The 23,543-nt window shown below is 38.8% G+C and overlaps 1 protein-coding gene across 1 annotated transcript in view; it reads right to left on the bottom strand.

Moving 5' to 3' along the window:
- Positions 1-566: 566 nt before the first annotated feature.
- Positions 567-23,543, bottom strand: part of PTGIS (prostaglandin I2 synthase) — a 60,079-nt gene continuing 37,102 nt past the window's right edge. Inside the window, exons 7-10 of the mRNA XM_056812960.1 lie at positions 17,209-17,377; positions 15,122-15,303; positions 11,512-11,663; positions 567-7,045 (exon numbers count right to left, since the gene is read on the bottom strand). Coding sequence (XP_056668938.1) covers positions 6,841-7,045; positions 11,512-11,663; positions 15,122-15,303; positions 17,209-17,377 — 708 coding nt within the window. The 3' untranslated portion in view covers positions 567-6,840. The remainder of the gene's footprint in view (positions 7,046-11,511; positions 11,664-15,121; positions 15,304-17,208; positions 17,378-23,543) is intronic.

Raw genomic sequence — 23,543 nt, 5'->3', positions numbered from 1 at the left:
CCCAGGGTCACACAGCTAATAAGAGGCAGGCTGGATTTGAACTCAGAAGTCTTCCTGACTTTAGGATCCATGTTCTTATTCACTATGTCTACCACCTATGTACCACACAGAAAAATGCAGAAAAAGCCAACATAGCTTTCCCAAATTGGGTAACAATGTTATCCTTAGGAGAGCATTACAAATGTGATGTCATTGAAGGGAGTTGGTGGACCCAGGTTCTAATCTCAGTCTTGGTCACCCCTTTGGTCATTGGTGTTTCTTTCTGTAAAATGAGATGTCACAAAACTGTTAAAAACAACAACTGGGGATCAGGAAACCTGGGTCCAGTGTATAACCTTGAGCACTTCACTTATCACTTCCAGAAAGAAGAAGCTAGACTAGATAGCCTCCAGGATCCCTTCCAGCTCTAACATTTTATGAACCAAATTCCAAGGTTCGTTCTAATCTTATTTTTCTGAACCTTCTTTATTGATGGTTTTTGCCTTTGTACCAAAGTCATTCCCTACCCATCCCCTCCTTCAAGATAAGAAAACAATTCTGCATATAGAAGGAAGCATACACAAACATTTCCTGACAAATGGATATAATATTTATTCCTAGTGGTATTCCTAGTGCTCTCTACCATGAGGGAGGTGAAGCATTTCATTTTCACTTCTCCAGGATCTTTATTTATTCTTTCTTCCATTACTCAGAGGCCAGTTTCCAAGGATTTTTTTCTTTACATTGTTGTACACATTGTTCGATTAATTTCTCTGCAATAGTTCATACAAATAATGGCACAATCCTCCAAAATCCATATAATCATCATTTATTATCACACAATAATATTCCATCTCATTACAAGGTTTTTCACCTTTTTCCCATCAATGGGCACTCATTCACTTTGCTTCCAGTTCTTTGCTATCTCAAAGAATACTACTAGGAATATTTTTGTATATGTTGGACTTTTGTTCCTGATTTTGACTTACTTGTAGTAAATGCCCATTAGACAGTTCAAAAGATATTAATCACCTTTTTAAAAAATTATCTGAAATTGAAATCCAGAATGGCTGGATCATTTTACAGCTCCTCCAAGACTGTGCCAGTTTTCCCACAGTTCCTTTGACATTGACTACTCATCTCTTTTTGTCTTTGCAAATTTGCATGGAATGAGGTGAAATTATTTTAACTGAGAAAGTTAATGTCATTTTTAATAATTTGCATTTCTCTTACTACAAAAGTGATTTTGAGATATATTTAGTTCTTAGTAATATTAGTTCTTACTGGTATTCTTTAAAAAAAATCAACCTTTACCTTCTGTCTTAGAACAGATTGGTTCTAAGGCAGAAGAGCAGTAAGGGCTAGGCAAATGGGGGTTAAGTGACTTGCCTAGAGTCATATAGGCAGGAAGTGTCTGAGGCCAGATCTGAAGCCAGGATCCTCTGTCTCCAGGTCTGGTTCTCTATCCACTGAAACACCTAGCTGCCCCATGATATTTAATGCTTAATGATTTGGAACATATTTTCATATTATCATTTATAATTTAGGAATATTTTGAAAGCTGTTCCTTTGATCATATTATTTATTGAGAAAATATTATATGGTTATGTTAATTCCCTGCATATTTTGTATATTGGACTTTTATAGGTGATGTTTGATAGAAATACCTTTCCCCCTCCTTCTTCTATTCCGCTGTTGTATGTTCTAGTGTCAGTCCTTCCATTCTAACATTCTTTGGTCTAAAGCCAATTCTAATCTTGACATCTTATGTTCTAAAATTCCCTCTAGTTCTAACACTCTTATGTTCTAAGGGTCAGCTCTTTCAGTTCTGACATCCTTTCTATCTATGGCAACAAAGTCATAACTGTTATTAATCTATTCTATTGCCCCCTCTCTGTGGGGAAGATGGAGAGGAATAACATGTGGCCTTGGGATCAGGCAAACAGATAGAATGAAAACACACTGGATGTCCTGCTCTGTGCTGAATGCAAGAGCAGAAGACACTGTCCCTGTCTGCTGAGCTTCAGGCCAGAACACACAAGATTTCAGAGCCAACTATGTGGAGTTTCAAAACCTTCATCAAAAGGCTCTAGCTAACTGGGCACTGTAGGCAGATTTAAGGGTGAGAGAAGGCTCTTCAATTTCAGGAGTCATGTTATAAGAAAACCAATTTAGAGCAGGGAATTCTTGCTAACTAAATCTCAAGCCCGTGTTAGTTCCCATCTAGCCTAACCTGCTTCCCCTTTTCCATTCCATAGATCAGTCCATCCTGGGTGGCACCATTGTTATAATTGTCATCATTCTCATTTTCACAGTAACTTACATTTATCATAAAGCACTTTAAGGTCACACCATGCCTGCTTTATCTCCTCTGCTCTCAAGTCTTCACACTAATGACTCTGAGGCTCAGTAGGAACCTCCTTCAATAAACAAAAATTATTATCCATTATTGTGCTTATCAACTAATTTGCCAAGACAGGAAAATGGATGGGAGAAGCATTTTCCAATAATAAATGTTTATGGGGTCTATTCTATCCTCAGTAAACTGGAAAAAGGAAATTATCCAGAACACACTATTCTTCCTAACTTATAAGCATCTTGCTAATTGAGAGTTGAGGCAACGTGCTAAGTGCCAAGAGCTCAAGAATCACTCAGAAGACCTAAGTGTCAGACTGAGCTCTTTCTTACTAGCTGTGGGAAGGGTCCTCTCTGTCCTGCCCCACCTCGCCCCAAGCCACTTTCTTTTCCCAAATCTCCCTTTCTGTAAAATAAAAGTATGAAACTAAATGACCTCTAATATCTCTTCCAATATTCTATATTCTATAGGCCCTGCCAACTCTAATGACCACTGTGTGAAAAATAGAATTCTGTGCTTTTTCTATAAAAATATAATTTTTCCTAAGCCAACAAAGCATGAAATTTACTAAAGTCACTTAACCTTGTAGATCCAAAATAGTAGCTTCCTAATACAAGACTTTTAAAAAATGCTGATATACTCTGATGCCTTTCTCACTACTCTTTAGCATTAAAAATGGGAATCCTTTCCCTAAAGCTTTAATGTCAGAAGACCCGGCCATCCCTCAAGCTCTCCCCTGGGTGACTTCAAAGTCCCTAGTGACTGGAATTTAAATAGATCTGAAACCTCCCATATTATAGAAAAAGTCTGCTCTCAAAGCCTTTCTCTCACTTATCCAATGAAGTAACTGCCCCTAAGGGTCCTCTTCAGAGCTCTGCCTTTAAGCCCCCTTCCTAAAAGAGAAAAGAGCACAGTTTTGGATGAAAGATATCAGTACTATCCATTTTTGGTTATCCTCCAGAACATGTAATTTGGTTATCGCTTGCTTCCCTTTCTAATCTAGGCTCAGGAATAAAGCAGCTAAACAGTTGCTATGGCAACCTAGTCCATCCCTACAGTCCTGAGGGGCCCTGATTTCCAATGGTCTCAAAACCAAGAGCCCAAGATGGTCAGCCATGCATGGAGATAGGTTTCCTTGGAACCAAGGGGGAAAGCCCACTCCTTCCCCATCACCCCCAAACTCTCCTTGATCACAGAAGCTTCCTAAAGGCCTCAGGGACCAGAGAGATCAGTGTCAGAGAGCATTCAATGCAAACCCCAACCTGCTGCTATTCTCTGGGCATGGCCCATTTTGCAGATAAACTCACATAACCTGGGATTCTTTCTTCACCTATCCTTAGCCAAGAGAGAACTGAGGCCTGACCATGTAAGAAAATTCATGTATTGGCATGTGTGTGTTTTTTTCTTTGCCTCTGACCAGGTCAAGGGCAAATAGGAATTGGGAGAATCATCCATTCTTTTGGTCGTTACCATGCTTTTCTCTCTCAGCTCTACTTTGAACTTTACCAGCAGTTTTATAACTCTAAAATATTCTTCTGCCTATCCTTCCTTTTAGTTAGTTCTTCCTAGGATCTCCATTTTGAGGAAAAACCCAGGTCTGCTAGCTATCTTTCCTCTCCCACTTCTGGTTTCTGACTCTCCCAACTTCACCCCATGCTAAACAACCTCTTATTTTATTGTTTAAACCCTGACCTTCCACTTTGGAATCAATACTGTGTGTTGGTTCCAAGGCAGAAGAGTGGTAAGGGCTAAGCAATAGGGGTTAAGTGACTTGCCCAGGGTCACACAGCTGGGAAGACCAGATTTGATCTCCCCCCATTCCATTACTTTTAATTCTCCCTTGGCTATATCTCTAACTTGCCAGGCTACCTATTCACTGTCCTGTCCCTCAGTTACGCCTGGAGCTTAAAGGATCATTGCCTCCTGTAATGAAAGGAATTGTCATTTGTGAATTTTGAGAGTGAACTAGATGTTAAGGTGATTTTTTTTTCTGGGAGGATATAATATTATCTTGTTCTCTCTTCTCCTCCCACCCCTTCTTGGGAAGAGGAAGAAATGATTACTTAATGATGATGTAGGACTATGAAAGGGCCACCAGCAATCGGGAGCTGATCTGATTGGCCAACAATGAGCCCTGGGCTTGTAGGCTGAGGAATGTGTCAGAATAGGAGGATGCCAGCAAAGGAGGAACAGCTGTGCCCTTGAGGTTTCTGGGGCAGCCAGCTCTCTGGAGCTGTCAATTATTCCACAAGCCTATTTAAGGGCATCAGAAGATCGTTTCAGGGTTAGAATTGCTGCTAGTCTGGAAGCAGCTGGAAAGGAGCCTGGTTATGATAAATGACTATGGAATTAAAAAAAAAAACATGGAAAGACTTACATGAACTGATGCAAAGTGAAGTAAGGCTAGCCAAGAAACAATATGCACAATGACAACAATGTAATGGAAAGAACAAGGAAACAACCCGAAATAAATGCCATATACTTCCAAGGCACAAACAAGCACAGCCTTAAAGTGGAGGTGTGAGAAAACACCTCTTCCCACTTCTTTGCAGAGATGGAGGGGTCCAGAGCTGTGGAACATTGCATGGGATGTCAGGATTTTTTTGGCATAGCAATTGGTTTTGTTAGATTTTTTTTCTCTTATTAAAAAAAAAAAATCTTTGCTCTGAAGGATGACTTTCTAGAAGGGAGAAGGAATACATAAGAAAATCTAGATAACATAAAAAACCAATAACAATCAATTAAAAAGGTCAATGGATAAGAAGGCTAGAATGGTGTTAGAATAAACTTGAAGAGTTTCCACAGCTGAGAATGTTGTGTTATGTTGACTGCTTAAGAGTATCCTTTGGAATGTGAGTATTCTGTGAGCTTACTGCACATAGTAGGCACTTACGAGGTTTGAAAGAAATGAGTGACTTTGTAAAAGAGTGGAAGGATATGTTGTTCACTCAGTTCAATCTTATCCAACTGTCTTGTGACCCCATTTGGGGTTTTCTTGGCAAAGATCCTGGACTGGTTTGCCATTTCCTTCTCTAGCTCATTTTACAGATGAGGAAAATGAGGCAGACAGGATGAGGTGATTTGCCCAAGGCTAAATAGCTAGTAAGGGTCTGGTGCTTGGTTTTCCTGACCCTAGACCCAATGCTCTGTTCACTTAGGCACCCAGCTGTCCTGAGTGAGAGAGACACAAGGGACTCTAAAGCCTGGGGTTTGCATAACTGAGTGACAATTCTGTAACAGAATGACCTGGTACAGCACGTTCATGTGGACTCATCCAATTTGGCACCCAGGTTCTAGGATATGTCACCATCTTTTTTGGAGAACCAGAGCAGAATAACAAGTAGTTGTATTAGTTCCTGAACTGAACAGGAATAAGCTTTTGAACAAACTTTTCAGAGGTTGGATAGCGACCAAGCAAGTCAAGATCTAGCACCTAAGTGGGTGAGTGGGTCCTAGGACTATGCTCAGGAGAGTGGGAGCTAGTGAATATGAGAAGCAATTTGGAATTGGGGATGCTTGTTTTCTAAGCTAAGGAGAGAAGGCTTTTCAGAAACCAAGAAAATCAGGGAGGGATTAGGCTCTTCGAGGCCAGGAGTTAGAATTAGGGAAGTTTGGGGAAGTGTTGGGAATAGCTTTAAAGGGGTGATAAATTCTCTATTTGTGCTTCAGAGAGGATTGTGGCCTGGGAAGAAATCATTGCTGCAAATACCACTGGTATATAGTCATGAAATCAACGGCTATTTGGCTGATGGTTTTGTAGCAATAGAGAAAAATAGCAATAATGACCCAGGTAGTCTGGGTAGCTCAGTGATGAGATAGTGATGGAGAGCTAGGCCTGGGTTCAGATATGGTCTCAGATACTTATGATCTCCCTTACATAGTACTGATTCTAAGACCGAAAGCAAAGCTTTAAAAAAATGCAATAAAATAATAATGATCCAGATAATGCTGAAGGAAGTAGGGTCTAGAGTTCTACCCTCTCACACATGGTCCTAAGCTGCCAACTCTTTGGGATAGGTAGGCAGTCGATTTATGTGCTTAGAGGTCCTATGTCAGCTTATCCTTGCTCAAAGTCCAGAAAGACTGTACTAAAATAAAGATCTATAGCATACACGTGACTTAGAGTTATGGGTCTGACCCTGGGTGACTGAACTCAATTCTCTGCCCCAACAGAAAAATATCCAAGCAGTATACAAAACAAAAACCAAAAAAAAAAAAACAGTGAAAAGAGGAAGCTTTGGGCCAAGCCCAAGGTCTTCTGTATTGGTTCTAGGAAGGCGCTCCCAGGGAGAGTTCTGGCCCAGAAGAGGACCTTTCCTGTGCCCTGTCCTGGGAGAGCAGATGAATCCTAGGACTTCAGAAATGGAATCTTTCTTCCCAATGGGAAGACTCTTGGTAGAAGAAAGGAAGAAGCTGGGCAGAGAAAAGTCAAAACTCCCATCTGGTGAGAGAGGAGAGAGATGAGAGTTGGGATGAATATATTCTTATCATCTGCTTATCGTCATTCAGGCTTCTGTAATTCCATCAGGTGCTGGGAAGGAGAGCCCTGTTGAGCCTGGTGTCTCTCTGGGCTTGAATCTGTAGCAAATGGTGATATCATGCTCTGGCTGCATCAGTCCAAACCCATACCTACTGGTGTCAAAGCTGGGGATCTTTTCCTCTGGATTTTTCAATTTCAGGTCAAACTGCATCAACAAAATGATAACAAACCTGTGGAGAGATGGACAGACGATGGCACAGTGGGCAACGTCAGCTTCTTCATCTATAAAATAGACCCGAGTTACCCTTACCACCCTCTTCACGGTGCTTTTGTGGAGAACGTTTGTGTTGTCTGTACCCGGTCAAACGGAGGTCCTGGGTGTCAGGGTGACACATGGTAGGCTCTTAAATTTTTTTTTAATTAAAAAAATATCTGTCTTAGAATTGATACTGAATGTCAGTTCTAAGGCAGAAGAGCAATGAGGGCTAGGCAATGAGAGTTAAGTGACTGTGTCCAGGGTCTGGGAAGTGTCTGAAGCTACACTTGACCTCCCATCTCTAGGCTTGACTCTATCCATTGGGCAACCCAGCTGTCGCTATAATCTTAATAAATACTTGTTTATTAACTTGACTGATTAAACAGTTAGTTTTCACCCTGAAGTTTGAAATAAGGAAGGATAGAATTGAAAAGGCTTGGACAATAACTTGTCATGAATGGGTAAGTTATTTAATCTCTTTGACTATGGAAATCCCTCATATGGAAAATGAAAATAATACTTAATGCTACTTCTCACAGGGATGGAGCAAGGAAAAGCCTCTGTAAATATTAAAAGTACAATGCAAGGGGGTAGCTAAGTGACTCTGTGCATTGAGAGTCAGGTCTAGAGATGGGAGGTCTTGGATTCAAATGTGACCTCAAACACTTCCTAGCTGTGTGACCCTGGGCAAGTCCCTTAATCCTCATTGCCTAGCCCTTACTAATACACAGTATTGATTCTAAGACAGAAAATAAGCATCTTAAAAAAAAAAGAAGGTAATGGTTTAAAAATAAAAGCACAATTGAAGCATGCATTTTCATTATTATGACAGAACCAAAGGATTTCACGGAATTTGAATTATAAGGAACCTCAGAAACTCATGTTCCCCTTCTCATTCGCCCATTCCACCTCATCCACCATATTGGTCTGGGTGTGGAGGGAAGAAGGAGACAAGAGAACAGAAAGAAGAGGGGCAGGAAAGCTGCCAGGAGAGGAAAAAGGAGGGAAGCCAGTTGGATGAGTTCTCTTCTTCATCTCCCTTCTGGCATTCACCAAGGACTTCACTAACCAATAATAAAAGTCATTTCATGTGCTTTACCCCTTCTGAAACTTGGTTTGCTCCCCTGCAAAATGAGAGGCTTGAATTCCAGGAATTGAAGGAACTGAATTAGAAGGAATTGAATCCTTCTAGCTTGGACCATTCTGTAGGGAAGCATAGTCATATAATGCAAAGAGTTGTGGAGCTGAAGGCTCACACTCCGATCTCAGCTTTGATTCTTTCTGTGTGAGGAGGAGCAAATTTGGGTCTCAATTTTCCCACTTGTAAATGGGGATAATGCCAACCTGAGCATTGTGGGAATAGCTCTTTGGGAACCTCAAGATATCATAAAAATGGGGCCTGTTATTCAAAGGTCCCTCCTAGTTGCAGTTGCAAGAGTACAAGATTAAAGGTTCAAATCCTAGCTTTGCCACTAACTACCTGTGACCTTAGGCAAGCTCTCCAAGCTTTCTGGGGCAGGGAATCATGTCTTGTTCTTCTGAGGTCCCCACCGTCCCAAAGTCAGGCCTGGACACATAGGATTTGCTAAGTTAAAAGTCTGCAACCCTGTTCTCAGGCCAGCCTAGATGCCTCAGAAATCTGACGCTGAAATACACGGAACCAGGAATCAGGGTTTAGTAGGCCCAAAGTGTCCCTGAGCTCATCCTTTGTAATAGTTTAAACATGGCAATAAATCAGCTTGAGTTAAAAGGTTCAAAATGTACAAAAGTAGCTGCCCCAGGGAACTCTGAACAGTATGTCCAATGTCTTAGCCAAGGAGGTTTCAGATGAGGGATTACTCCTGCCAAGGCATTCTTAGTGAGGAATGAGGGTGGAAGCTCCCAAATGCCCCTCCAGCCCTGCGACAGCAGGTACTTTATTTAGAAAGGCATCACGGCACAAAGGAAAGAGGTTTGTACAGGGAACCCAGAGGCCACGGTTCCGGTCCTGGCTCTGCCACTAACAGGTGACCTTGGACGAGGCATGTCCCTTCTCAGGACCTCAGTTTGATCCTCTGTCAAAGAAAGGGGTTGTTGGGACACTGTTGGGGTTTAACGTGGGGAAAGTCCTGCCCGTTGTAATGAAAAGAGTTAAAAAAGAAAGGAAAAGCAAAGAAAAAAAAGACAAATACTGAAAGGGATAAAAAAAAGAAAGGAAAAGAAAATAAAAAAGAAATAATGAAAGGAATATTCTTTGCAAACTTGGGGGAAACAGGAAATTATCTATATGTTACACTAAATTCTGACCTTTAAAAAAAATAACCCTTATTTTCTGTCTTGGAATCAATACTGTATATTGGTTCCAAAGCAGAAGAGTGGTAAGGGCCACACATCTGGGAAGTGTCTGAGGCTATATATATATACTACCTTTAAGGAAGCAAATAATGGGAGTGTGGAGGGAGATTGGAATTGATTGTCAAGACAAAGGATAATAATAGCTCATACTCTTTTTTTTTTTTAAACCTTTACCTTCCATCTTGGAGTCAATACTGTGTATTGGCTCCAAGGCAGAAGAGTGGTAAGGGCTAGGCAATGGGAGACAAGTGACTTGCCCAGGGTCACACAGCTAAAAAGTATCTGAGGTTGGATTTGAACCCAGGACCTCCCATCTCTAGGCCTGATTCTCAGTCCACTGTACCACCCAGCTACTCCCTAAATTTTGACCTTTCTGAGGTGGTAGAAACTTACTTGTACCTGTTTTCAAGTCAACAGGTTTTTAAAATAATATTTTATTTTCCCCCAATAACATGGAAAAGTAATTTTTTAACATTCATTTTTTAAATTTTTTGAGTTCCAAATTCTCTCCCTCCCACTTACCCCAAGATGGTAAGTAATCTGATGTAGATTTTACGTGTGCAATCATTTAAAATATTTCCCTATATTAGTCATTCTCTGGAAGAGATCTCAAATGAAAAAAGAAAGAATCTGCAATTTAACAAATATTAAGGGCTTATTTACTATGCACAGGCCTCTCTGCTAGGTGCTAGGGACACAAAAACAAAAATGAAATCGTCCCTACCCTCAAGAAGCTTATATTCTATTATGTTCATGTAACTTAACAGAAAATATATACAAATTTTGAGAGGAAGAGAATGCTCCTCACCAAGGATTTTGTATTGCCTTTTTTCTGGGTAAGAAGGAGAGGAAATTAGCTCAAGTATTACATTTTATAGAAAAGTTCCATTTAATAATATTATATATAATCTAGTAATATGGCTATTATAAGAAACATCTAGAAGTAGGGGAGATGGAGCTGGCTTCTGACTGAGGAAGCCTGAGGTTCGAGTTCCTTCTCCGACGTCTCCTAGCTATGAACTCTTGGGAAATTTTCTTGATCTTTTTAGTGTCCCAGGCAACTCTCCAAAACCATAAATTGCAGATCAGATGCCTATCTACATTAGTAGAGAGTTTCCTCACCAGGGATTCCCTACAGCAACGAAATCACAATTCTGTACTTAAAAAAAAAAAGGGAAAAAAGGAGAGGGGGACTGAAGTACCACCAAACCTCCATTCATTGTCAGAATGTTTTGTGATTGGTTAATTCTTTCCAATCAGAGATTCATTCAACCAGTCACCTCATTTTGGCTCATCTGAATGGGCAACTGGGGTAGCTGGGGCTACAGGAACGAGGAATGGGGAGCTCCTGGCCCAGAAGGGGTAATGGGCCAGGTTAGATTATAGGAGTTTTTGTTAAGGAGTTGGCTATTCAGTGGTGTCTGACTCTCCATGACTCCATACAAGATTTTCTAGGCAAAGATACTGGAGCATTTTGCCATTTCTTTCTCTAGTGGATTAAGGCAAATAGGGGTTAAGTGATTTGTTTAGGGTCACACAGAGAGTGAATGTCTGAAGCTGGATTGGAACTCAGCCCTTCCTGACTCCAGGCCCAGCATCCTATCCACTGAGCCATCTAGCTGCCTCTTAGAAAGGTTTAGCTACAGCTTCGTCTGAGACTGGGTCAATGGATATTTTATGAGCTTTGGAAAGACTGGGCCTGGGCCTGGAATAAGGAGTTCAAATCTAGCCTCAGACACTTCCCAACCCTGTGACCTTGGGCAAGTTACTTAAGCTCTCTGCGTCTCATCTTTCTTCTTCTGTAAAGTGTCTGGACTAGACGGTCTCCAAGGTAGCTTCTGTCTCTAAATTCTAAGAGTTTGCCCAATCTCTGAACACAATGAGCCAAGTCAGCTACATTAGAAACATGGTGGTTTTGAGTAGAGTTTAGGAATTAGGAGGTTTGGCAAGTGGGAATGGTAAAAAACAAAACAAACCAAACAAAATAAAAACCCCAGTGGATGAATGATGTCCCCCATGACACTGACAGGAAGAGCCAGTGTCCAAAAAAGTGACTGTTGGTCAGTGAGGCCTGGCACCCAGGGCAGGATCCTCTGCTAAACTTACTGTTTGATGCTGCTGATTGCATGGCTCCTCCCCAGACACATGTTAGTCCCAGCTCCCCACGGCAGGTTGTAATTCTTGAGCCTCTTCCCACCCTTGTAGAAATCTCGCTTCTCACTCCCATCCTGGTTCAGGAATCGGTTGTACTTGAACACCTGAAATACAGTGAGAATTCTTTTTCTCTTTTCTTCAGAAAGATGGTTGATGGAACAACAAGGCCATATCAATTCCCAAACCCCCTCAAAGCCATGGTTTCAATTCTCCTTTTGTTCACAGGCTATGAAAACCTGGCTTGGGCTCATAGATGTATTCATTTGACAGTGAGCTTTTTGAAAGCAAGGACTTTTTTGTCTTTCTTTGTATCCCCAGAGATTAGCACTGACTTAAAAAAAGACTTGTTGACTTAATTTATTTAGAGAAGTAGTCTAGTGAAAGGGGTACTAGCTTTAAAGAAGACCTGGATTTTAATCCCCTTTCTAAAATTTAGTACTTGTAATTACATTTAATTATATTAAATGTACTTACATTTAGTATGTATATTATATTATGATATGTGTGTGTATATTTCATATATATAATGTACATATTATATAAATGTACATATTATATGTACATTTAGTACTTGTAAACACTTTTAATGCATTTAATATTTTAAGTATTTAAGCACTTTTAGTACTTGTAAGTACATTTAGTACTTGTAAGTACTTCTAGTACTTAAAAGTACATTTAGTACTTATAAACGCTTTTAGTACTTTTAGTACTTAAGTACATTTAGTACTTGTACATACTTTCAGTATTTAAGTACATTTAGTATTTGTAACTACTTTTAGTATTTAAGTACATTTAGTACTTATAAACACTTAGTATATTTAGTACTTGTAAGCATTTTTAGTGCTTGTAAGAACATTTAGTACTTGTAACTAGTTTTAGTACTTAAGTACATTTAGCACTTGTAAACACTTTAGTATAGTTAGAACTTTTAGTACTTACAAATCCATTTAGTGCATGTATGCAGTTTTAGTACATTTTGTAATTTAAGTACTTTTAAGCACTTTTAGTACTTGCAAGTATTTTAGCACTTAAGTACATTTAGTGCTTATAAGTACTTTTAGTATTTATAAGCACTTTTAGTACTTGTAAGTATATTTAGTACTTGTAAACACTTTTAGTAGATTTAGTACTTTAAATACATTTAATACACGTAGGACTTGGTACAGTCAGTATACCTCTCTGGGCTTCATTTTCCTCTTCTGTAAAGTGAGGGTTCTGGACTGATGACCTCTGAGATCAGGCCCTTCCAGTACTGGTTCTATGATTCTATGTATATATAGATATGCATGTGTATACACATTTATGAATGTATATGTTATTATCATTGTAGGCCATCAGACCTGATATAACATCTAGGTCAACATTTATCCTTAAGAAAAGGAAACCAAACCCCAGAGAGAGTAAATTATCTTTGAGGTCATACTGCTAATGAGTGATCAAGTCAGAACAAAACTCCAAGTCTTTTGGTCCCAAATTCGGTGCTTTAAAGAAAAAATTACTGCCTCTTATTAGGTCTAGGTGTTTATTGTATGAATGTACATATATGTTTAGGATCACATATATGTCTGTAGTAGATTTTTGGTGTGGGTATATATATGTACCTGTTTGGGCTCTGGCCATGTCAAATGAATCTCACAAAATGCTGCATTACTTGGAAATGACTCTTTCCAACTACTAGAAAGTCAGAGGCTCCTTGAATGGACTAAGGGAACTCCCAGAAACCAGCACAGGGAAGGGGCAGCTGGGTGGATCAGTGGATTGAGAACTAGACTAGAGACGGGAGGTCCTGGGTTCAAATCTGAACTCAGACATTTCCTAGCTGTGTGACCCTGGACAAGTCACTTAACCCCCATTAAGCCCTTACTAGCCTTGGAACCGATATATAGTTTTGATTCCAATATGGAAAACAAGGGTTTAATAAAAAAGAAAAGATGAGAAAGAAACCAACCCAAGGAAGAGAAGGAAAGACAATAAGGGCCTACCATGTTCCAGGCACTTTACAAATATTGGATCTTGACAACAATCTTAATGTACCCATTTTAGAGTTAAGGAAACTGGGGCAAACAAAGGTTAAATAATTTGCCCAGGTTCACACTGATAATGAGTTGTGAATAATTGAAAATCTGTTACCCTAAAAAAAAGAACTACATATCCCAAGAGCCCACTGACTTCCTGTCATTACGTACTTCCTGTAGACAGAGGATAAAGGGAGTGGGCATTGAGGCTCCTCCTCTCCGATATAGAATCAGCAGTGATGGTGGTGAGTGGGGATTTTGAAAATAGCTAACCAACCATGGGTATGTAGTTTTTATTTTGTATCCTCTTTATTCCTTGATTTCTGATGATCATTTAATAAAATCCCTTAAATTATAATTTTTTTTATTATTGAGATTTTAACTTTTATGCTTGTTATTGTTGTTGCTTCAGTCATATCCAAATCTTTGTGACCCCATTCAGGGTTTTCTTGGAAAAGATAATGGGGTGATTTATCATTTCCTTCTGCTCATTTTATAGACAAGGAAATGGAAGCTAATGAGGTTACATGACTTACCCATGGTCACACAGTTAAGCTAGTGTCTGAAGCCAAATTTGAGCTCAGGAAGATGAGTTTTCCTGCCTCCAGGCCCCTCACTCTATCCTCTGAGTCACCTAGCTACAGCTACTTTTATCTACTTGCCAAGGGCAGTGCCAGAACCTCCTGGGGGATGAAGAGTGCAGCTAGTGGAGTGACATGATGACCAATTTGTCCCAGGTACTTATGCTAAGTAACATATCAGCCTCCAATAGAGGAGGAGGCAGGAAACAAAGCCAACTTGGTTGGAAACAAAATGGTATTGGGGAGAGCATCCTGAGCTTCTGGCAGAGAAAACACAACCAGCTCTTATCACTTCTGGTCTAGATTACGGCAGTAGACCCTGATTGCTTCCAATCTCTCTCCTTTCTCTAATCTACCTGTAGTAAGTGCTGGCTGGGCAAACAGAGGGAAATGAGTAAATGAATGAATGAAGAGGTCCTGCTGGCCAATGGAAATCACTGTGTCCCAGAAAATCGGGGTTCTACTGAGAGGTGTTGTCTTCCTAAAGTTGTTTTTGGAGGTCATTGATTAAAAACAATAATTATACAACTTATTTTGTGCTTTATGGTTATAAAGTGTTTCATATCTTATTGAGAGCATTGTATGATGGAAAGAATATTAACCTTACTAGAATCAGATATAGGTTTAAATCTCTAGTCTAATATTTACTAATCGTGTGGACTTGGGTAAGTAACTTCATGTTTCTGTATCTGTAAAATAGGAACTGCTGTTCTGAGGGGGAAAAAAAACCCAACTTTAAAATTATTATACAGAGATGAATAAATTGTTGGGCAATGCAGGTTACAGATGAATAGACTGAGGCTGAAAGAAAAAGAAGTGACTCATCTAAGATCACATAGCTTATAAATGATACAAGCAGGGTTCAAACCCAGGACTTCTGAATCCATGTCCCAGGATCTCTGTGCAAGGAAAAACTCATTCCCATTTTTGACTTCCAGGTAAGTCAGCAGGATGGCCATTTGTTACCTCTGGGTCTTCATAAATTTCTGGGTCCTTCTGAGGGCTGAGGAAGGGGAAAAGAAGGAGGCGGTCGCCTTGCCGGAGGCTGTACTCCCGTCCATCTGCCAGGGGCAGCACCAAGTCCTCCAGTACTTCCCGGGTGATGAAAGGGGCAGCTGTCAATCTCAGGCTCTCACTCAATACACTGTCTGCAAGCAGTAGAAAAAGAAAAATGAGAGAGCCATAGCCTGGGGTGATAGGGGAGAGGTTTAGGTTGGTTAGAAGATACCTAAATAGCCCTGGGGGTAGCTAGGCAGTACAGTGGGTAAAATGTCTGACCAGAAGTCAGGAAAACTCATTTTCTTAAGTTCAGATCTGCCCTCAGACACTGATTCTGGGCAAATCACAATTCCCATTGCCTAGCCCTTGACACTCTTTTGCTTTAGAACTAATACACAGTATTGATTCTAAGACAGAAGGTCAGGGTTATTAAAAAAATAAAATGATGGAGAGGCAGCGTAGCCTGGTGGATCAAGAGCAAGTCACCAAGCCAGGGAAACCTGAGTTCAGTCCTGTTCTTGAAATAGACTGGCTATGTGACTTTGGAACTCACTTAACCTCTACTCTCTAAGCTGCAGAAAAGGGGCCCACCTGCACTGGCAGATAGAACTACCTCTCCTGGCAGCTGTCCTTTGTTTTTGAAGAGGACCAATGGGTGATGTCTTAACTTGCTCATGAATTGGATTTAAGAGAGACAGAGTTGCGCAAGGTCATCAGCCCCATCTCTCTTCTAGAGTCATGGAAGTTTAGCAGCAAAACAAACATCAGGATGCCTGGTGATGGCCCAGGACACAGTGGATAACCTGGGCATCGTTGATGTCTTTCCAAGCTCTAAGCACTCCACAGTGCCTGCTTCAGTTGTCTTGCTGGCCATTGGAACAAATTGTTCTCGTTGGCCCATTCCAGCAGGGGAACTCTTTGAATGCTTGGGGTAGACATCTCTGTAATTCACTGATGGGTCTGAAGTCTGTCACTGATGCTCAACCTGATTTAGCCTGGCTGTCTAGATGGTTTACTGGAGTGAGACTGCTGTGCATGCTGCAGCTTCTTGGAGCCACAAGTGAGAGCTGGGTGAAAGGATGACGAAGGTGGATAAGCACCCCGAAAAGGACTCCACAAAATCTCATGCTAGAGGTGCTAAGTCCTCCTCGAACACCCATAAGCCCCAGATACTTAATAAATGCTTGTTGACTGTCTATTGACTTTTATAACAAACAATATACACCATGACTACAGCAGTATAAATGGAAAGAACAGCAAAGTGAATCTGTGAGACAGATAGAGCAAGGATTCTTAAGCCCATTCACAGATGAAGAAACAAGTGTCAAAGGAGCAAAATTTTGCTCCAGGGACACACTAATAAATGATGATGTAGAACTTGAGCCTTGGTCCCTTGATTCAAAGGGAAAAGCAGGCTTCGTGATTTATAGATCAGTCTTAGAATTTAGCTAGCTTAATTCTTTTACATGGAGCTTGGAAAATCAAGGGGAGCAAACCAAGGCCACAGAGTTAAAGTATAGACACCAGTCCTTTGGTGGCCCCACTCAGTGACAAAACCCAGGAAGGCCCAGCTCTCTTGGACACCCTTCCTTTACTGTGGAGAGATGGAAGCTTTCAAGGAAGGAAGGCTCAGAAGGCTCAAAATGCTCTGAGAACTGATGAACTCAGAGCAGGAAGTTCCTAAGGAAAGAAGCCAGCCTAAAATTTAGGAAAGGACAGAAATAGGAATCAGAGATCTTTTCTTGAGGCAACAAGATGACTGGAAGATGGTGATCTAAGCCTGAGAAAAAAATGGAGGATCCCCCCCAATGAGGAAAGAAGGAAAAAAAATCTGGGCTGGTTTTAAGAACTAATACCTTCCCTGGGGGTCTGTTTCCTCTATGATATCCAAATGACCAAGGACCCCAAGAACCAGTTTCACTTGCTTTGCAAGTTTGCTGATGGTTAGGACTGCCTCTAGCCTCTAGCTGTCATTCCTCATTTTGGACTTTCCCAAGAATGGGAATGGGAGCCCCACATAGGAGGGACAGAGTGAAGGAATAAATATAACTTACCAAAAATTGGCATGTTATCCAGGACTCCCTGAGGAATACTGGCCATCTGGGTCAGCACCTGCCCTTCCTTCTGGAGGGTGCTTTCTAACTCCCCAAGGACGGCAGCAAGAGCAGTGGGAGTCTTCAGGAGAAACGTCAGGAGCCAGAAGGCAGCAGGACCAGCATTGCCCTAGAAGGAATAATCCAGCCCAACCCAGAAAGAAAACCAGGTTATACACCACTCCTGATAAGAATGGTAGCTATTTTGATGTCTATATACTATCATGTTTCAACAACCTTGACCCTTTGAGGTTAAGAGTATAATTATTATTTCCCTTTCCAAAGGAGGAAATTGAGTCAAAGCAAGGTGGCGTATTATTCTTTGTATAACAGAAACAAGCCTTGGACTAGAAATTCAAAATAGGGTTCACATTCCCCTGCTTTTCCCCTAAAACAAACATTTCCTAAAGTATTTAGTATGTGTAAAAGCAGTGTACTAACTTCTGGGGAGATATATAGTATAGAAAAGACATAGGTTTGTCCTCTTGGGCAAATTATTTTCCACATTAAAGTTTTCTTAGCACCAAAATAGGGATAAGCAAACCTCCCTACCAAAAAAAGAAAAGTAAGAAACACCGTCAGAAATTACAAATGAAGAAAGCACTTAATATTTAAATTTAACTAAAACCAATACAGGGAATTTGGGAAGATGGTATGAAATTACCTGGTTTTTCCAAACTCCTCTCCAAATAATTTAAAATAATGCCTCAAATTGAATTTTAGAATAATAGAAATAATAAAATATTGAGATAAAGCAGACATCTAGACTGAAAAAAACTTAGGAAGATATTGGGAAAAGCCTTACCTACCAGGGTGGTCATCTGAATGGGAAGACATCAATAACCAGCATGCCTTAGGAGTGACAATGCCAATGGCAACCCCAGCTTTGGGAACTTTTGCCCCAAGGATAGTGAAGGGGTTGGGTGACTGATCAGGGGAAGATTACATGGCCCTCTGCTGGCAATGGACATCTGTTGATCAGACAAAGTCCCAGACCAGCTATGGGATAGGAGGATGTACAAGTGAATTAGGTTGCAGAGGGCTGGGGCAGAGATGACTGGCCATGGTCACACTGAATCTCTAGTTTTGGTTCTAGAGCAGAATAATGCTTATATCTACAGGAGAATTGTAGTGTGTTTCCAGGACCTTGGTGAGTGAGAACATTTTCAGTGGCAATAATTCAGGGGAGAAGTTCTTAGTCATTGGAGAGGAGTATCAGAGGACATTCATAAACCAAGATCAAGCAGGAAGAGCAGTGGCCACACCTGGCCTTGGAATATGGGAAGCAAAATCCCTAGGTAGCGCTCTGAAAACAACATGAAAAACCTAAAGCCCAAGACATACCTAAAGCCCAATACCATAGGAGCAGAGCCCAACTCTAACAAAAAGTTAATAGCCAAAAAATTGACCATTTACACCCCCAAAATAAGTAACTAGCAGAAAAAGAAACATGATGATTACTATGGTGATAGAGAACAGGATTCAACCACAGAAGAAGACAATGAAATAAAAAGTTACTTGTAAAACTTCTAAGGAAAAATGTAAAATAATCACAAGCCCAAAAAAGAATTCTTGGAAGAGTTAAAAAACAAATAAGAGAAGTAGAGTAGAAGAAATATTAGAAAAATAAATAAAATAATATAAGAAAATTATAATAAAGTCAACTAAATGGAAAAAGAGGTCCAAAACCTCATTGAAGAAAATAACCCATTAAAAATTAGAATTGGCAAGAGGATGAATTTGTAAGACACCAAGAAATAATAAAACAGAATGAAAAAAGAAAAAAGAACATGAAATATCTCATCGGAAAAACATCTTAAAAACAAATTGAGGTGATATTAGATATAAGAATTGTTGGACTTCCTAAAAGTCATGATCAAAAAGGAGTCTAGATGTTTTACTTGAAAAAATTATTAAGGAAAATTGCACTGAAGTTTTAGATTTAGAGAGCAAAATATTTTTTTAATCTACCAATCATGACATGAAAGACATCCCCAAATGAAGACTCTCAGGACACATACAGCTTAAGTTTCAAATTTCTCAAGTTAAAGACAAAATATTGCAAGCAATCAGAAAGAAAATTCAAATACTATGGAGCTACAATCAGGATAACATAAGATTTAGCAGCTTCTACTTTAAAGGCTGAAGGGTCTGGAATATAATATTCCAAAGACAAAGGTTGAGTTTACAACTAAGAATAACCTACCCAGAAAAACAGTGTAATTCTGCAAGGAAAGAAATGGCTATTTACTGAATTAAAGGACTTCCACACATTCTTGAGGGAAAGACCAGAATTGAACAGAAAATTTGACTTTTAAATACAAGAATTAAAGAGACATAAGAAGGTAAACATGCAAGATGAATTACAAGGAATTTCATAAAGTTAAATTGTTTCCTATCTTATATGAAAAAATGCTATCTGTACCCCTTATGAATATTATCATTTTGGGGGTAGTTAGAGTATCCATAGATAGAGGCTTGGGTTTGAATCCATTATGATGGAATGATCCTAAAAAATAAAATTAAGTAGGAAGAGTTAAAAGAGAGGAAATTATCTTACACAAAAGGGGCATCAATGGAAAAGTTTGTACAGTGGGGAGAAGTTGGGTAGAGGCCAGGCTGCTAAGCAGATGAACCTTATTCATACTGGAACTATGTTAAGGACAGAATAACTTATACATCTAGTTTGGTATAAAAGTCTTAATTTATGGAGAAATAAGAGGGCCTGGGGGATAAGATAAGGGACTCTTGGAAAGGTATGCAGATTAGGGACAAATGAAGTAAACTGGTGTTCTGATGAGAGATATAGTAAAGAGAGAGAAGGATAAACAGTGAGAGAAAGTAGGATGGAGAGAACTACATAACTAGTAATTATAACTTTGAATGTGAAGGAGATGAGCTCACCCATAAAACAGAAACAGCAGAATTGATTTAAAAAAACCAACAAGCTGACAATATGTTGTTTACAAAAAAAAAAACAACATTTAAAAATGAGAGATACAAAAGGAGGAAAAATAAAGGGTTGTAGTAGAATTTATTATGCTTCAGTTAATATAAAAAAACAAGGTTAGGAATCATGATCTCAAACAAAATTAAAGCTAAAAATAGATTTCATTAAAAGAAAAGCAGGGAAATTACATGTTCAAAGGTATTATGGATAATGAAATAATAATAACAATACTAAACATACATGCAAAGAATGCTATAACATCCAAACTTATAAAGAAAAAGGTAAATGAATTACAAATGAAAATAGAAAGCAAAACCATAATAGTGAGGGACTTCAACTTTCTCTTCTCAAAACTAGATAAATCAGGGGCATCTGGGTGGCTCAGTGGATTGAGAGCCAGGCCTAGAGACGGGGCGGTCCTACGTTCAAATCCAGCCTCAGCCACTTCCTAGCTGTGTGACCCTGGGCAAGTCACTTGACCCCCATTGCCTAGCCCTTACCACTCTTCTGCCTTGGAGCCAATACACAGTATTGACTCCAAGACAGAAGGTAAGGGTTTAAAAAACAAAACAAAACTAGATAAATCTAACCAAAAGATAAATAAGAAAGAAATCAAATAGAGGAATAGAATCTTAGGTAAGTCAGACAGACATCTGGAAGGAATTGAATGGGAATATAAAAGAATATACCTTTTTCTAAGCAGTATATGGCACTTTTACAAAAAATGGTTACTATAAAAATTTTAAGAATGAGTGGGTGAAAGAATAAAAAATAGAAACAAATAATTTTATTAAAGAGAATTATAATAATAAGCAACATACAAAAACTTATGAGATAGCCTCAGACACTTCCTAGCTGTATGATCCTTGGCAAGTTACTTAACCCCCCACTGCCTAGCCCTACTGCTCTTCTGCCTTAGAAACAATACAGAAGTAAGGGTTTAAAAAACAACAACAACAAACTTATGAAATACAGCAAAAGTGGTAATCAAAAGTAAATTTCTATCTTTACCTGCTTAGATAAATAAAACAGAGAAAGAATAGGTTAATAAATTCAGTTTGCAGTGAAAAAAAAAACACCTAGGAAAAAATCCCTAATTAAAAACCAGATTAGTGAAAAGTAAAGGTAAGATTAATAAAACTGAATTAATAAATCCATTGAATTAACAATTAAAACTAGGAGCTGACTATGAAAAACCAATAAAATAGATAAACCATTAGTTAACATGATTAAAAATGTAAGAGACAAAAACCATATTGCTAGTATAAAAATGGAAAGGTGAATATACCACTAATGAAGATTAAATTAAAGCACTTATTAGGTATTATTTTGCCCTATTGTATGTCAATAAATTGAATAATCTAAGTGAAATGGAGGAATACTTAAAAATATAAACTGCCCAGATTAACAATGAGGAAATAGAATATCTAAATAAGTCTATTTTAGAAAAGGAAATTGAACAGCCTAGAAATAAACTTCCTAAGAAAAAAGCATCAGGACCAGATGGGTTTACAAGTGAATTCGCCCAAACATTTAAAGATCAACTAATTCCAATATTAAATAAAATATTTGGAATAATAGACAAAGAAGGAGTACCACCAATCTCCTTTTATGAAACAAATATGGTGCCAATAGCTAAATCATGATGAACAAAAACAGAGAAAGAAAATTACAGACAAATTTTGCTAATGTGTATTGATACAAAAGTCCTAAGTAAAATACAAGCTAGGACACTTCAGCAATACATCACAAAGACTATATATATTGTGACCAAGTGGAATTTATCCCAAGAATATAAAGCTGGCTCAATATAAAGAAAGCTATTAACATAATTGATTATATCAATAACAAAATCAACAAAAATAATAGAATTATATCAATAGATATGGAAATGGCATTTTAGAAAATACAACACTTGTTCCTACTAAAAACACTTGAAAGTTTAGGTATAAATGAATTTTTCCTTAAAATGATGAGCATCAGCATGCATTATCAGTTATGAGAAGCAGCTAGAAGCTTTTCCAATAAGATTAGAAGTGAAGCAAATATGTCTATTATCCCTGCTGTTATTCAATTTTGTACTCAATATGTTAGCAATTATAATTTTTTTTAAATTGAAGAAATCAGAATAAATGAGGAAATAAAGCTATCTCTTTTTTTGCAGATGGCATATTGGTATATGTGGAAAAATCATAGAAACACAGCTAAAATTCATTGAAAAATTTTGTAATGGGGCAGCTGGATAGCTCAGTGGATTGAGAGCCAGGCCTAGAGATGGGAGGTCCTGGGTTCAAATCTGGCCTCAGACACTTCCCAGCTGTGTGACCCTGAGCAAGTCACTAGACCCCCATTGTCTAGCCCTTAACACTCTTCTGCCTTGGAACCCATACACAGTATTGACTCCAAGATGGAAGGAAAGGGTTTTTAAAATTTAAAAAAAATTTTTTTAATTAGTAATTTTAGCAAAACAAAATAAACCCACATCAATCATCTCTACATATTACCAATAAATCCCTTCAAGAAGAAATCATGAGCAATATTTCATTTAAAATAACCAAATACAATATAGAATACTTGGGAAGTATGCCTGTCAAGACAAATCCAGACTATATAAACATAATTATAAAACACTTTTTATACAAATAGACGGATTTCAACAATTGGAGAAATATTCACTGTTCATGGGTGAGCCAAGCTTATATAATAAAAATGAAAATTCTACCTAAAACAAATCTACTTATTCAGCGCCATCCCAATTAAACTACCCAAAAGTATTTTATTGAGTTAGAAAAAAATAACAAAAGGTCAAGAATATCAAAGGAAGTGATGGAAAAAATGTAAAGGAAGGAGGTCTAGTAGTACCAGATCTTAAACTATATTATAAGATAGTAATTATTAAAACCATCTAGTGCTGGCTAAGAAAAAGAATGGTGAATAAATGGAATAGAAAAGATATACAATACACAGTAGTAAATGACAATAGTAAGCTCATGTTTGATAAAAGTTTAAAAAATGGGTTAAGAACTCTCTGCTAAAAATTGCTAGGAGACTGGAAAGAAATCTGGGAGAAACTAGATGACTCTGGGCAAGTTACTTAACCCCCATTCCCTAGCCTTTACTATTCTTCTGCCTTTGAATCAATACATAGTAGAGATTCAAAGATGGAAGGTAAGAGAGAAAGGAAGGAAGGAAGGAAGGAAGGAAGGTAAGAGAGAAAGGAAGGAAGGTAAGTGAGAAAGGAAGGAAGGTAAGAGAGGAAGGTAAGAGAGGAAGGAAGGAAGGAAGGAAGGAAGGAAGGAAGGAAGGAAGGAAGGAAGGAAGGAAGGAAGGAAGGAAGGAAGGAAGG

Source organism: Monodelphis domestica, chromosome 1 (genome assembly GCF_027887165.1).
Source record: "Monodelphis domestica isolate mMonDom1 chromosome 1, mMonDom1.pri, whole genome shotgun sequence".
Classification (NCBI taxonomy): Eukaryota; Metazoa; Chordata; class Mammalia; order Didelphimorphia; family Didelphidae; genus Monodelphis; species Monodelphis domestica.
This window is presented reverse-complemented; position numbering and strand designations above follow the sequence as displayed.